The sequence below is a fragment of the Oryctolagus cuniculus genome, chromosome 4, assembly GCF_051225735.1.
Source record: "Oryctolagus cuniculus isolate XC-2025 breed Fujian yellow rabbit chromosome 4, ASM5122573v1, whole genome shotgun sequence".
Classification (NCBI taxonomy): Eukaryota; Metazoa; Chordata; class Mammalia; order Lagomorpha; family Leporidae; genus Oryctolagus; species Oryctolagus cuniculus.
This window is the reverse complement of record NC_142870.1, coordinates 89,731,807-89,748,473: the sequence shown is the minus strand read 5'-3', so window position 1 is coordinate 89,748,473 and position 16,667 is coordinate 89,731,807. Positions and strand designations below refer to the sequence as shown.

Genomic DNA, 16,667 nt, shown 5'->3' with positions numbered 1-16,667 from the left:
TCTTGTTTAGACACGGTCATAGTCAAAGTGGAGGTTCTCTCCTCCCTTCAGAGAAAGGCACCTCCCTCTTTGAAGACCTGTTCTTTCCACTGGGATCTCACTCACAGAGATCTTTTTGCCAGACTGTCTTGGCTTTCCATGCCTGAAATACTTTCATGGGCTTTTCAGCCAGATCCGAGTGCCTTTAGGGCTGATTCTGAGGCCAGAGTGCTATTTAGGACATCCGCCATTCTATGAGTCTGCTGAGTATCTCACTTCCCATGTTGGATCACTCTCCCCTTTATTTGTTCTATCGGTTAGTGCTAGCAGATACTAGACTTGTTTATGTGCTCCATTTGACTCTTAGTCCTTTCATTATGATCAATTGTGAACTGAAATTGATCACTTGGAATAGTGAGATGGCATTGGCACATGCCACCTTGATGGAATGTGCATTACCTTTTAAGTCCATTTCCATGAACTTTTGGAAGCCCTTCTCTCATATGTCTCAAAGGGGTGCTCAGAGTAAACTTTGGTACCTTAGTTTGGTCGTGGTCTATTCAGGCCACATGACTTGCACTGTCATCAGCTCAGCCCTTTGACACTGTGGCTTAAGCTCTTTACCCACAGAAAACGTCAATTACAAAATTTAGCAAAGGAAAGGTATGAGTAAGGAGGAGAATACAAGTGACTGATTGAGAGTAATATTTCCTTTTCAGCCACATAGCAACTGAATTACAACAGTTCCTCAGTTTTATTTTTTTATTTTGTTTGAGCTAGCTGCAGTGCATCTCTCTCTCTCTCTCTCTCTCCCCCCCTCCCCCCTCCCCCTCTCCACCTCTCTCCCTCTCCCCCTCTCCCCCTCTCTCCGTCTCCCCCTCTTTCTGTGTGTGTGTATTCAGATTATTTATAATGAAACCTGACTTTGTCATGTGTTTCTTTTTGTGATTTTTGAAAACAGCTGTACTGGATTACTTTTTAAAATGACCCCATAATTGTTTATTAGGAGGCCATAATCTTGAACTTTCCTCTACTTGTGATCAACATATACATTTATCCTAAAGTAAATTTCAGTCCTTGCTGGAAATTAGCTATATTTTTTAGAAGAATAACTCCTTATGAGATTTAAAAATCTTGGGACAGAGTTGTTCAGTTAACAATCGATACAGCTCATGTTTTTTTACAAAATCCAACCAGCGGGCTCCATAGGCCAGAAGAGCTGGCTTAACCACCTAGGTCAGAGAGGCACACCTTCTTGGTTGCACCACGTTCTAATCGAGCTGTGAATCAGGCTTGGGGAGTTGGAGTCAAGTCAGTTCATAGTGTTTGTAACAGTAGAAGGCTCAGAAGACCAATGTGTAGGGAAAAATCTGCTAAAAAGAAAAGAAAAATCTACAGAAGTCATTTGTGGCCAACCTACCTCTCATTTTCCTTTAAAAAGCATGCAAACAATGAAGTTAATTTGTTCTGAGACTGAATTCCTCTCTATTGTTGCGAACTGCATGAGACAGTGATCTCTGTGACATAATTGCTTGTGCAGCCAAGAGAACTTGCATTTTAGAGTCAGCAGACTTGTGTTCTAAGCTCCAACCTTATGCATAATTTAGGTATGAACTTGAATATAAATCACATTTAACTCCTGTGTAACCTGATTTCCTTATGTGATAATTGAGGGAATACGGTCAGCCTAACTTTATATACTTATTATATGAATCAAACTAGAACAGTCATCTATAAGAGTACTTCAGAAGGTCTGTGGAAAATTGAATTAAAATAAGTTTATTTTGGTGCAACTTTTTTTTAAATCAATGTAGTTCACATATTATCTTGCATGGACTATAGCAAACAGAATTTGATTGCTTCCTTGTAGCAGAGTTTGAGTGCTTCCATGGCCTGCTTTCCAAGCTGGCGAAATATAGAACTAAACTAGGTGTAACCCTTGTCTTTGAGCTCTGACTCTTTTTGTAGAACTCATGACAACATGAGTAAAAAGTAATGAGATAAGCCCTATAATAATATAAGTATTTCTGGAATGGTGAAAACTTAGAGAAGAGAGCAATTGGCTTTAAAGGAAACCAGAAAAAAAAGACAAGAAGACAAATCTGAGCACAATGCTGGGTACAAAGCAGACACCCAAAAGGGTTACATACAGTGGAGGTAACAAATTATGGTGGTGTTGAAGAATGAACTCGAGTTTCTGTCAAGACCAATAAGTGTAATGAAAGCTGCAAAAGTGTGAAATATAACATGTATGTGTTCTGTAAGCCATAATGCATTATGCACATCATAAGGTTCTTATTATACAGCCCTAACCAACTGCATCTGCCCATTACTATGGCTTTTCTAACAGAAGAACTCAATTAAAATGATCCAAAGAGAAATAAAATATTGTGATGGTAGAATTGATAATGGAATTCATACCAAAGCATTTCCACTGTACCCTTGAAGATAGATTTGGGTTTCCTTGTCGGAGTTACCACCTAGGTTTTACCCCCCAAAACTTATTAATAGGCTCTGTGTTCTAATTTGATATATGCTTCATTTCCTCTGCATTTGAGGTCCCCAGGACAAAAATGACATTAGTCAATTGTTTATTTTTATGTCTACTTTCTTTGAGAGGTAATTACAGACAGAGAGGAGAGACAGAGAGAAAGGTCTTCCATCCGCGGGGTCACTCCCCAAATGGGTGCAACAGCTGAAGCTGGGCCGATTTGAGGCCAGGAGCCAGTAGCTTCTTCTGGGTCTCCCATGCGAGTCCAGGGACCCAAGCACTTGGGCCATCTTCCCTTGCTTTCCAAGCCCATAGCAGAGAGCTAGATTGGAAGAGGTGTAGCCAAGACACAAACTGGCCTCCATAATGGATGCCAGTGCTGCAGGCAGAGGCTTAGCCTACTACATCACAGTGCTGGCCACTCATTATTGTTTTAGACCATGGCCTCCTACACCTCACACTTAGGGTTAATAAAAGTGGTTTCCAGAGACAGGTGTTTCTCCTCCCATGGGCTATTGTCACAGAAGAAGGAGAATATGAGTCTGGTGATATTTGTGTCTTAAATATAGCGATGTGTCCCTGTTTTAAAAAGGAAAACTATGGGGCTGGCACCATGGCTCACTTGGTTAGTCTTCCACCTGTGGTGCCAGCATCCCATGTGGGCGCCAGATTCTAGTCCCTGTTGCTCCTCTTCCAGTCCAGCTCTCTGCTGTGGCCCGGGAGGGCAGTGGAGGATGGCCCAAATGTTTGGGCCCCTGAACCCACACGGGAGACCGGGAGGAGGCACCTGCCTCCTGGCTTTCGATTGGCTCAGTGCCGGCTGTAGTGGCCATCTGGGGAGTGAACCGACGGAAGGAAGACCTTTCTCTCTGTCTCTCTCTCTCTCTCTCACTGTCTAACTCTGCCTGTCCAATTAAAAAAAAAAAAAAAAAAAAAGGAACACTGTGGTCATCATACCTAAGTCACCTCAATCCCTCTGCTGGACATGGTAGGGATGTCACTCGTCACTCTTCCTGGGTCCAGCTAGGGATTCTGCTTCTGCTTCTGTGTTTTTTTTTTTTTTTTTCCTATCATTTTGATAGTTTTTTTGAAAGTAGTTTTCCTTGTTTTGCATGTTGTTTTGCAGAACATGGCTGTTTTCTGCCAAAACAGATATTATCAAAGTAATTGTACAGCAAGGGAGCAGTGTCCTTTAGAAATATCTGGAAAGTCTGAGAATGACAGGCCCAGAAAGGACTTTAGAAACCCCACAGGACTGTTCCACCTCTTTGTGGTATATGTAGGGGGCTCAAAAAAGTCTAGAGCGCAATCAAGGTTGCTTAGCAAGTCACAGAGTGAGGAACAAGATGCTTTAAGAAAATTGCAAACTGTGTTGATTACCTACACCATTTTGTAACATTTAGAATGTAGGGTTGTACAGTCCTTAACAGTGTGGCAGAGAGGATAAGTGGAAACAGGGAATTTACAGTTGCTTAATTAAGCCACTGTGATCCATGATGCAAAAGTAGAATGCTTTCTGTGCAGGCAGTTTTTCATATGGGATTGTCTAGATTTTCCTGAAGTCAAAGGCCTGTGACTTCTTCTTCCTAGAGCTAATCTATGGCTACCAGGGCACATATATCCTACAATGAAAGGGGAAGCCAAACAGCTGTCGAAACTAGAGAAGGACGTTGGAACTCTCTAAGAGAAAAATGTAATTTTCCCACCTGGAGTTTATCCAGGAATCCAGAGTAAATACATCTCCTTTGTACTTTTGCCTAGGGATTTTCTTCCCTGGAAAGGGTGGAGACCATTTACGTAAGAAAGCTGAGTTGCTTCAAAATACAGCCTCCAGGAAGAATGAGGCATCTTCTACCTTACCTATTATTCTTGCTGAGGATAGAAAAATTGAGGAACTAAAAGTGAAGCCCCAAATCGCCAAGACCAAAGGCTTGACTAAAATCAAATGGTCTAAAACTTAACTGCTCTTCAAGGGGCCTTAAGGAAGGAAATCCCAAAAGAAACAGATGCCTGATACAAAGGTGAAAGGGAAATTGTCAGTTTTCATCAACAGTAAAATTCACATCATGGTTAAATAGGTAAATATGAACTCTAAAGAGGTGAGAATCAGAGTCACATTGGAGGTCAAGTACATAAAAATATGAAGTTGAAGTAACAGAAAAACTGAGAGTGGGCAGCAGAAACCCTCTGTTTCAGGGAAGAGTTTACTGACCCCAAAGTCCATGAGAACTGGGACAGTGCACTTCTAAATATATCCTTAAAAGCAAAACAGTTTGCCTTTTCTGTACCTTTAGGTAGCACCAATTATTAAAATCTGAAATTGTATTGGAATATATCCCAGTATTACACTATTAGCTTGAATGAATATTTTCTCATTATCTGTTCATCAGAAGAGATTAACCACAAATCTCATAGGTAAGACTTAGGCCTCTGGTTCCTGTTGTTGATTCCAGAGCTCTTTCCACTGTACCTGGCTCACGACTGCGTGCATGGTGGTAGCCATATGGTGGATGTGTCACTAAGTAGGAAAGTGTAGGACAGAAATATCGTATTACTCAGACTATCAATATACAAGACAATTTGGTGTTTAAATAATAATTTATGAAGTATATTTAGATGCTATATTCAAAACTCCAGACAGAAGTAATAAAATGATAAAAACTGCTGAAACTTATGTAGCACCTGTCATAACCTGATTGATGCTGTAGGGTTGTATAGGGAAGTTAAATGTTAAAATCTTGGATTATATTTTGGTTTGAGGGATGAAGGTTCAAAAAAGAAAGGAAAACACAACAGAATTCCAACACATAATGGTTTGAGGTAAAGACATACTCTTTCAAAATAGACCAATCAATGGAAGTGGAGATGAGGATGTGCTATTTTGTGAATAATATAGAATAGTAATAGAAAGTTAATTTTGTTCATAAGGCTTTTCTCTAAAATATTTAAAAAATATTTTGAATTCCAACTGCCAGCACTCTTGTGGTAAGGTGAATTCTGTTGTACATTGTTGCTCTACACATTAACTGGCTTAATGTCTGGAAATCAATGTAGTGGGATCAAGTAGCCTTTAAAATATTTTTACTTTTTAAATGAATAATCCAGTTTATGCTAGTGTGTTTTAATTAGCGGTATCACACTTTTTTTTTTTTTTTTTTTTTTTTTTGACAGGCAGAGTTAGACAGTGGGAGAGAGAGACAGACAGGTCTTCCTTCCATTGCTTTACTTCCCTAATGGCTGCTACCACCGGCGCGCTGAGCCGATCCAAAGCCAGGAGCCAGGTGCCGCCTCCTGGTCTCCCATGCGGGTGCAGGGCCCAAGTACTTGGGCCATCCTCCACTGCCTTCCTGGGCCACAGCAGAAAGCTAGACCGGAAGAGGAGCAACCGGGACAGAATCCGGCGCCCCAATCGGGACTAGAACCTGGTGTGCTGGCGCTGTAGGTGGAGGATTAGCCAAGTGAGCCACGGCACCAGCCTGTACTTTCTACTTTATAGTGTTAATAAAAAAAAAGGTGTAAGCATTTGACCTAGCATTTAAGAAGCTGGTTTAGACCCTTGCATACCATGTCAGATTACCTGGGTTCAGTCCCAAGCTCTAGCTCGTGATTCCAGTGCAGACGCTGGGAGCAGCAGTGATGGCTCAGGTAGTTGGGTTCCTGCCACCCAATCTGTGTCTGTCTGTTTCTGCCCCTTAAATATATATTTTTTGAAATGGAAGCAAATTGAATGACCAATTAATGGGTAAGGGTATGTTAATACACTGGCAGTATATAAGCATCTAAAATCATAATCTTTAAAGAAAATACACTTAATGACCTAAGAATATACTTGCATTAGAAAGTTAATTTTAAAAAGAATCCCTGAATATGCATGAATGTTTGTGTGTGTGCTTGTAAACATATGTACTTAATACATACCTTCAGTGTTTAATCTCATATAGACAGTTTGTAGAACATGCATACTTAAGTGTAATATGTATCTCTGGAGGTAAATTCACCAAAAGTTTAACAGTTGCTACTTGCAGGTCCTGAAATAAATGACAATTTATTTTGTTCTAAACACTGTGTTGTCTAAATTTTTAACAGCATATTTTTAGACTATACAAATAATGCATATATTAAAGAAGTCATTTTTATGTAAAAAAGTAATCAGAGTTCTTGTTTCCATGTATGAGGGATCTTCAAAAAGTTCATGAAAGACGCATGTTATGAAAAAATTCCATTATTTCACAAGTTTGTGAAGTACCTTGGTAAATAATAGTAAAAAGAAAAATAACTTGGAACTATTTGACAAATCTGTCAATAAATAATATATTTATTAATAAGGAAAACACTAGTCCATTGGGGGCAGGAAAGAGAGCAAAGCATATTATTAACTTATGGAAGAAACACAAAGAGTTGATGAGCATATTGAAACACTTTCAATCTCACTAGCAAACAAGGGACTTACCACTAAAAAAATAACATTTTTATTTATAAAACCAAAAATACAATCCTCAGTGCTATGGGTGTTATTCTATTTAAAGGTAATTTGGTGTTGTCTTTTTGAAAACAATTTCATGCTATATTCACCAAACAACTGAAATCTCTAACTCTTCACTTAATATTTTTGCTTGTAGTGATTCTTGACAAGTGAAGTAATGCTCTTAATACTTTGATAATTAAAAATAAGAAGTATGGAGTATGATATTTTACTTAATTTTGTAACCACAGGATGAAGATTATGGACAGTTTTAACAATAATTTTCCTGAGTGATTGCTTATAGTTGATTCTATTGACTTTAATTTGTCATTTTTTGCTTCTAAGTGTGACATTATTTTTGTAACCTATATTTTTTACAGGTTTATTTATTTATTTGAAAGTTAGAGTTGCAGAGAGAGGACTTTCATCCATTGGTTTACTCCCCCAGATGACTAAAATGGCCAGCACTGAGACAGGCCAAAGCCAGGAGCCAAGAGCTACATCCAGGTCTTCCCCACGGTAGCAGGGCCCCAAAGACTTGGGCCATCCTGTGCTGCTCTTTGCAGGCCATTAGCAGGTAGTTGCATTGGAAGTGGAGCAGCCAAGACACAAACCGGCACCTAAACAGGATGCTGGCAGCAGCTTTATACACTGTGCTGCAACACCAGCCCTATAACCTAAAGTTTTAAAAGTGCATAATGTATAACAATAGTAGCAAAGGTGATTTCTTCTCTGTACGTATATTTATATATAAATCACTGTTTGGGAGCCCTTCAAAAGTATGGTACTGCCTGAGTCCAGGGGTGGAGGTGAAAATACTGCCATTATAATCATAGATAAGGCTGTGTGGCAAGTGACTGTGGGGTTGCTATGGATATGACTTTAAAGGGGGGATCAGTTAGGGTGGAGAGAAGATGTGAATAAGCATTATGACCCCACATCACCATGTTTGTTTGGATCTAGATTTAGATCTTGTTTCTATCATTTGGTATCTGTCTGCATCTCAGTATTTTCATCTATAATACAGCAATAATTTTATTACTTCAACCATAATTTTATGAGAATCAAGTGAGCTTGATATATGTAAAGTGTTTTGAATAGGTTTTGATACATGAAAAGTATAAAAGAGAAGCTAACCCCTGAACACCATTTTACCGTTCACTTGATGATTTCCACAAATACGAATTTATATCTTAAGTACAACTATCAGATTAAAGATCAAACACATCTCCTTTTCTGTGCCTATAAAGCTTACTCATTTTTCAGACCCTTGCTGGTGACCTTAAAATGAATGTGATCCAGGCCGGTGCTGTGGTGCAGTGGGTTAAGCCACCCTCTGCAGCACCAGTGGACATCCCATAAGGCTGTTCCACTTTTGATCCAGCTCCCTGATGCACCTGGGAAAGCAGAAGAAGGTGACCCAAATGTTTGGGCCACTGCACCTAAATGGGAGACCCATAAGAAACTCTGGGCTCCGTGCTTTGGCCTGGCTCCATCCTCGCCATTGTGGCCCTTAGGGGAATGAACCAGCAGATGGAAGAGTTCTTTTTGTCTCTTCTCTATGTAGCTTTGTCTTTCAAAATAAATATATCTTTTTAAAAAAATGAATGTGATCTTATATCTTCCTTTGGAGTTTAGCCTTAATTAATTCATCAAATCAATTAAACTTCATAGCCTTCAGTAGCTTCTAGAAATGCTAATTCTTATTAACTATCTAAGACAGGAGGCAAAGGAATCACTTAGCTCAGAAAAAGAATCAAAGCTTAGAAAGTTACTCATGCTGGTGTTTTTGTTTTTTGGTTTCTTTTGTTTGTTTTGTTAATTATTTGAAAGAGTTACAGAGAGGCAGAGAGGTCTTCCATCAGGTTCACTCCCCAGATGGCAGCAACAGCCAGAGCTACACTGATCTGAAGCCAGGAGCCAGGAGCTTCTTCTGGGTCTCCCACATGGGGGCAGGGGCCCAAGCACTTGGGCCATCTTTTAGTGCTTTCCCAAGCCATAGCAGAGAGCTTGATCAGAAGTGGAGCAGCTGGGACTTGAACTGGTGCCCACAAGGGATGCTAGCACTGCAGACAGTGGCTTTAACCACTAAACCACAGCACTAGCCCCTCATTGCATTTTGTTGATCATCCTTTAAAATGGTAACTGACATTAAAAGTATGTAATTGATTTTTTTTTCTTTAGTAGATGAAAAGTCCCAGCATTTACTAGCTCTTCTGTATGTTCTAAGAAACCAAACAACCTATTTTGACCATTATAGGTTTATCAGTCTGACATGTTTCTCTCTTGACAAACAAATACTGAAGGTTTTAGATACTGAATCTAGACTGAAAGCATCATTTTATCCTCTTCTACTTTAATTAAATACAAGGCTTTGATTCTAACAGGAAAGGTAGCTCCATAAAATAAGTGCCTGACTCATAATAAATACTTTGGGAAAATAATCTGTTACATTTTCTAGTTCTTTCTTATAGGATTAAATTATTTAATTGCACTTAAATTCATTGTAACTTTTAGCTATTACACATGATGAAAAGAAATGCACTTTGACTTCAAAACACAGTATAATGACTGAGACACATAAATATATACCTTTTTGCATTGCAAAGTAGAATTTTATTACTACTTTTAGATGCATTGATGTAAAGTTTAACTTCAACTAGGTAATTGGAGAAGTACTCAAAAAGGTAACATTTAAAGAATCTGAAAGTGTTTCAATATATCAAATAAAAAGAAGGAAGGCCTTTCAAACTCAGAGGCCAGATGAGAAAGGAAACAGAGATGGTCAGGTGGAACCAGCATGTAGACAGCAGAATGGACTGTAGAGGAGATGAATCTGGAGTAGTTTGGGGCTAGATTTTGAAGGCTCTTAAATGCTTGTCTAAATAGTTGGTTTTAACCCACTGGAATTGAGGCAACCAAAAGAGTGACACGATCAGGGTTGCTCTTTAGGAAAGATGGAGTGAAGGTGATAGGGCTCTCAAAGAAGGGGGTGAAATTGAGATAGCACTGTAGATTCCCTTTTCTACTTTAGTCAGACTTTTGGTTAAAGCGTAAAAGGACTGACATATTTAGACATAGCTACACATTCTTTCTTAGAGTCTCAATAGTTTCTATAAAAGGAAACGACCAATTTTTTGTTACCTTTAATAAATTACTATCCATTCCTAGCCACATTTACCATAGCCCTTGGCCTCTTCTAAGTCCACTTCTGTCTCAGATCAGTACAATTAAGGTCGAAGTGACAGAACCCATTGTCTTCATTATCTCTATGACATGGCCTCACTATTAGGAGTTCCCCTTCCTCTATACCAGTCATTGAGTCACAAATAGATTCAAGAATACAAAATTTCTCACATTCCTTACTTTGTAGAATTTTATAAGTGCCATGTTTTTCTCTTCCCGATTCCACATAACGTGAATTAAGAACTTCTAATACACATTTTCTCTGTGTGTGAAGGATTCATGTTGCATCACTCTCTCATAGGGATATAAGACAGAGCCTAGATGTTTGACATATTATGGAGATTACATTTCAAATCAGAAAAGCATATATTACTCAATACATTATGAGGATAAGTTATACATTTTTATGGCTGGGAGTGACTTTCCCATTGTTCTTAATAGAAATATTAATTATAGAAAGCAAAAATATTTGCCTGTGAAAAGATTGAAAAACGTATTATGATGCTGTATAATTGCAGAACTCTTTTTTTTAAACTTAGATTTCAGGGTCCTTTAAAAAACAGTTGAAAAATTATTTGAAAAACAAAGACGGAGAGAAGGATCTAAGACAGAAAGACTGTCTTTCATCTCTTGGTTTACTCCCCAAATATCTACAATGAGCCAGGGTTGTGCCAGGCCAAAGCAAGGAACCAGGAACTCAATCCAGGTCTCCATGTGAGTGCAGAAACCCAAGTGTTTGAGCTGTTACTTGCTGCCTGCTCATTAGCAGGAAGCTGGAATCAGAAACAGAACTGGAACAGGAACCTAGGTATACTAGTATGGGACATTGCTATCCTAAGTGGCATTTTAGCTGTTGAACCAAAGATTTCTTTATTGATTTGAAAGTCAGAGTTTTGGAGAGAGAAAAGGAGAGTGAGAGAGAGAGAAGAGAGATCCTCTATCCACTGGTTCATTCCCCAAAATGGCCACAGTGGCCAGGGCTGGGCCAGGCCAAAGCCAGGAGCCAGGAGTTTCATCCAGGTCTCCCATGTGGGTAGCAGCGGCCCAAGCACTTGGTTCACCTTCTGCTGCTTTTTCAGTCTGTTAGCAGGGAGCTGGATGTGAAGTGGAGCATCTGGGACTCAAAGTGGTGCCCATATGGGATGTTGGAGTCACAGGTGGCAGTTTACCAGCCAGCTATACCACCACACCAGCTCAGCAGAACTTTTTGATGATTAACTGGAAAAGGCCTTTCAAACTATGCTAGAAAGTCAGTAAGTCAAACAGGAAAAAATAAGTCTGACTATGGAGAAAATTAGAAACCCTCCATGCCACAAAGCAAACCGTGATACTATATGCATAGTTGAAAGACACACACATATGTGAAGGGCTTCAAAAAGTTTGTGGAAAATTCACATTACCTTTTAATTCTATTTGGTCACACGCTTTTGAAGCCTCTCTCACATACAAAAACATATATGTAGAAACATATTTACAATACTTAAGATAAGCAGTTGAACAAGTGTTTTGCAAGATAGAACAATGCTAAACATTTTGTTATTTCTGGAAATCATTTGTGTTGATTGCAAACCTTGGGGTTTCTTCTGTTCCCCAAATCTGTGAATTCATAGCAGTAGCATTTTCATAGAGGAGGCAGTGCAACTCCAAGGCCGTTAAGTTCTAAGAAATCTGGGGGAAATGACTCATAAATGGAAATCATGATTCTGAATTATTCTGACTCCTGAGCCACCTATGAACTTTGATTTTGTTTATCAGCCTGTAAAACATGGATCATGATAGTGACCTGGGTTGTTAGGAAAATCAATATATGTCATCAAGCATTGTTTTGTGTGAAGCACAGAGATTTATTGCTTCTTTGTAAACTCTTGCTTATATAAATGTATGATACAATAGTTACTGTCACTAATTGTATCATCAAAAATGAGATATACTTTATTAGCTCTTCTATGGAAAAGTTCAAATCTTTATAGATTAATTATTCATTGTAGGCATATCCTGGAACAGAAAACCATGTATTTCTCCCCAATACGGTGTTCCTTTTTAAAAATGTCCTTTAAGTACATCAGTGTCTATGCAATTCAGCTGCTTCAATTGTATAATACAGAGATGAGCAAATCGAGGGCCATATATCCAAGTAAAGTAAGAGAATTGTGAGTAATACTTTCACTTCCTGTATTTAGGACAAAGTCAGTCTCTTATCTTTGTACTGTTTTTTAGAAATCATTTAGTTCTGCTCTTCATTTCACAAATGAGGAATCTGAAGCCACGGTGGTTAAGTAATATGCCCCAAAGGCACAGAGCTGGCTAAATGCAAAGCTCCGACCACAGCCCCTATCTCCAGACTCGCAGTCCAGGGCCATTTTCCTCAACCACCTGAAGTTCTCAAGGACTGTGGAGAGGATACCATTTTACCTTCTGTCCAGCATCTCAGTAGATGTGTTAGAGATCACCCTCAGATACTGACAGTGTGGAGGTGCTAGAGAAAAGGAATTTGTTTCTCCACCCATCGGTCCTGCTGGGAATCTTTTGACTGAGTGAAAAATGAAGTTTTTTATTTTTATTCTTATTGTATAATATAGACATGTGAGACTGAGCTCTAGCTTTCAAGGTACAAATGGGTTATCCTATTCCTTCAGTGTGTAAAAGAATCCAATAATGCCGTTCTGGGCAGTCGTGCTAACAGCGTTTGCTCTGGAGTATTCCTTCTGTGTGTGACTCACTCAGAACTGCCTAGTAGGCTATATAAAATCCAGTTGGTTGGGCTGCAGACTTAGTCTGATTCTGTAGCACTGGAGCCAGATCCAAAAATACACTTTAAAAAGCACTTCTGATGATTTGCAGGGCCATTCAAGTCTTTGAATCACTAGACTAGAGCATACCTGCAAGGAAACATCTATCTGCTTTCCACTATTGCTCCTTAAACTGGCAGTGAGTGCAGTGTTTAGATGTGTGGTACAAAGGATTATACCGAATTTTTGTGAGTAAATTTGTTTGCCTTGTAGGCAGTGTTTATCTGGATAATTATGGGTAGTAAGAGAAATCGTTCTTCCCAATATCTAACTGAACAGATTAATTTTATGTGATATAAATGCATGGTGTTACATTATTGTCATATTCTTGAATACTTAAAAATAAATTATATTTTGGAATATTTTGTGTGTGAGTGTGTGTTAAAAAGTAAGCATTAATACCAGTAATTCAGGAGCCTTGAGATAAATATCACCCCAATGACCACATTGTCCTTTAAGTACATGCATTTCATGGATAGCAAAGTGTAGGTAAAGAGGAAGCAAATTCAAGATCATAGAACATATTTGCAAACTTTATTTCTGACACTTACATTCTAATTTTCTTTGACTCCTCTAAATTTTAGAAGAAATCTACTTATTCATTTATAGTTATCTTGGCCAGTAGTTTTCAGACAAAAGAGAGAGAATTTGCTTCCTGAGTAAGGGTGGAAGATGTTTACATATGTCTAACTGAATTATGAATACTTAGTAGTAATGAGAGGGTATTGTAAGGAATCAAATAACCTTCGAACATATTTCATCTTCAGTAAATTGTGACAACCAAGTCCACATTCTGTCTGAATGTTCTTATGTATTTATGTAAATATATTTTTAAAGTACAAACTAATTTGTTTCTCCTCCTTTAAGGTTTATTAATCATTTAAATAGTAACATAACTAAGAATACAGTTTTATTACCCATTTACAAGAAAAGGTAGTATCTATGAGCATTAGTAAAAGCTGAGTAAAAATACAGTAGAGAAAAAATATTCAAATAGACAAGCTTTTTTTTTTCTTTCAAATGGCTTGTTTCCCAGAATTTCAATGCCCTGCACTCAATATATATGTTTGTTTGTTTGTACAAGTTAACGGGACCAAGAGCTTAAATTGTCACTAAAACATGCTCTGAAAAGTCAAGTGGTTTATACTGGCATTGCTTGGTGTGAAACAACTGGTATTTCTCTGGGGAAAATAAATTGAAAATTCTTCAGTTATCAGGCAATGGATTTTAGAGTTTATATTGAAGAAATATAACAATAGATTTGAGTACTTTCTCCTAATTTCTAACTTTGTGTAATCATTCTTTTTAAAACCCTAAAACTAGATTGAAAAACAAGCAAACTAAAAACCTTTCAGAAACTTTCCCTGAAGTGTTGCTTTTCAGTTAGAAAGTATAGACTAACTTTCTGAAATGCCTTCTCTAAGTCTTGGTGGTATGGTTTGTTTGGGGAGATTTGGTTTTTAGGACAGAGTGCACTTTCTTATGAAAGAGACAGGGAAAGTTTTACCTGTCTGTCTCTGTCTGTGTGTGTGTGTGGTTTTTTTTTTTTCTTTCTTTCTTTCTTTTTCTTTTAAAGATTGGTGATAAGGAATTCTAACTACTTAATGAGATGGGAGAGGCCTCACTCCATTGGAGTGGAGGAGTCCAGGTGGAAGTTGATGGATTGGACAGGTAAAGAGAAGAGTCCCGCCCCTCATGCCTATAGTTGAGTATATATTAGGGAACCTTAAGTTATGTACAGAGAGAGAAGGAGAGAGAGGGACTCGAGTGCTGTTATCTTCTTAGGAGATTCAAATTGTAAGGGTCTCAGAGGGGGTGGGGGGCTGGCAAAATCCTGGAACCAGAAGAGAAGACAGCAGCATTGATCAATCTTACAGCTAACATGTTGTACCTGGAAAACAATGCCCAGACTCAATTTAGTGAGGTAAGGATTTTAGATTTTGGCATTCCAATTAGACATGCCTTTTCATTTTTATCTTTTTTAAATAAAAATATATTTGTGGTTCTCAGTCACCCAATGTAATTATTTTGCAAGTTGTACTTAGAAATCTTCTTTTCTTGGTTAATGCTTTCTGGAATGGCTCTAAGGTTTTTCTATCTTTTTTTTTTTTTTAAGTGGGAGATGAAACAGTGGAAGAAAAGGGAAAAGAAAAATATTCCTAGGTGGCATTATATATTTGAAGAAACCCAATATTTGGGAATTTGTAAAATCACTTTTGATAAGAACAGACTGAGAAGGCAGATCACATTCTGCTAGAGACACTGAAATGACTTCTCTGATGGGGATTCACATACCAGTAAGACAAATAGCTTGACCGGTCTTAGCTTCTTAGCGCAGTTCTATCTCCAGACTTCATCCTAAAAGCAAATGAAGGCTTTTTCCCTAAATAACCAGATGAGATATTGTTAAAATCATCTTCCTTTTTAATTATATTAATACAGAGACCTGCTTAAATCCCGAAGGGACTTTGGTAATGTCCCTATTGTTTGGTGATTGACTTACACATTCCATCTGTAATGCCAAAGTTATTTTGGAAAAATGCATTATCAAATATTTATAAGTGCATACGTGGAAATGTGTATTATACTGAATTTTATTTAGGGAACTAATGATTTGGCTTTCCGATCTCTTCTCAACAAGTTTGTCTTTGGGATTTAAGTCACTAGGCAAAGCGATAAGGTGGGGAAAACAGCCTCCTAAAGAGACTGTAAGGCTTTGAGGAAGTTTCCTAAGGTTGAGGGAGGTCTAACAACAATATTAGTTTACATTCCTCAGAATGGGGCAGCTGTGTTGACACTAATCAGACTGGGGGTTGGGGGTGTTGTGGAGAGAGTTCAGTGTTTCCGATGAAAATGCTTGCAGGTGAATGCTTGAAAAGGTAGACTAGTGTACTTAAACAGAGCTTCCTAAAAAATCAAAACAAAATGCATAGTACCTCAGTGCAGACCGCAAGAGGAAGAACCCAGCAAAGGGCAACAACGCAGGACCGGCACAGTTGTACTGACCACACAATTGTCTAGACATCTGAACTGTGCAAATATAACCAGGGAAATATCAAGTTATCTACAGAAGAGAAAGGAAGAATCTATGTTCCTTTAAAACATTCAAGCAGGCTTACTTGTCCACAGTAGAGAAACCTGAGTTTCTCGTTTTGCCGTAATATTGAAAGTTAGTTTTTTAAAATAGAGGGGACTTTAAAATTATCTTGTTGTTTCTAATTTGCCTGGCTTCAATAATTAAGAGAATGATTTTGTCTGTCATAACGTACCTGACTTTGTCTTTGTTCATGAGCTGTCTCATGCGGTCTGTCCCAGTAGTCTAGGAACTGACTGTGTGAAGGGAGAGAAGTAAAAGTTGGTTCAGAGGTCTCTATAAGAAATGTACAAAGTTGATGTAAAATGGAAAGAAATGATTATGTTGCATATAATGTCATGAAAAACCTGTGTAAATGCTGTGATTAGAAGATACTGGTAGGAATTACTGCCTTTTACGGGAGCACAAAAGTCACCATACGTGAGAATATGGCATTTTTTTGATGAGCGAAAATATTTTTACACTGGCTTGAATTTTTCACAATTTTAGGTAAATGTGTGGTTAGGAGCTTATCTGTTTTCTTTTCGAATGTTGTTGAAGTACACTGAAGATAACTATGAAAAACATGGCTGAATTTCCCTACCAGCCTGTGTCTTCCTGCATATCGTCTTCACGACTTTCATATCCTTCCGCCAGTGTGTGCGTTATACAGCAGCTTCATGGTTC

At 38.3% G+C, this 16,667-nt stretch overlaps 1 protein-coding gene across 14 annotated transcripts in view; it reads left to right on the top strand.

Moving 5' to 3' along the window:
• The window catches only part of TP63 (tumor protein p63), a 252,244-nt gene that overhangs the window by 128,939 nt on the left and 106,638 nt on the right, over positions 1 to 16,667 (top strand). For 2 of the 14 annotated variants that reach the window (XM_008266647.5, XM_089330862.1), the window contains exon 1: positions 14,643 to 14,831. The exons of the other annotated variants lie outside the window; for them this stretch is intronic. In XM_008266647.5, the coding sequence (XP_008264869.1) occupies positions 14,790 to 14,831 (42 nt within the window). In that variant the 5' untranslated portion in view covers positions 14,643 to 14,789. Of the gene's footprint in view, positions 1 to 14,642; positions 14,832 to 16,667 lie in introns of those variants that run through there. 14 annotated transcript variants of the gene reach the window in all.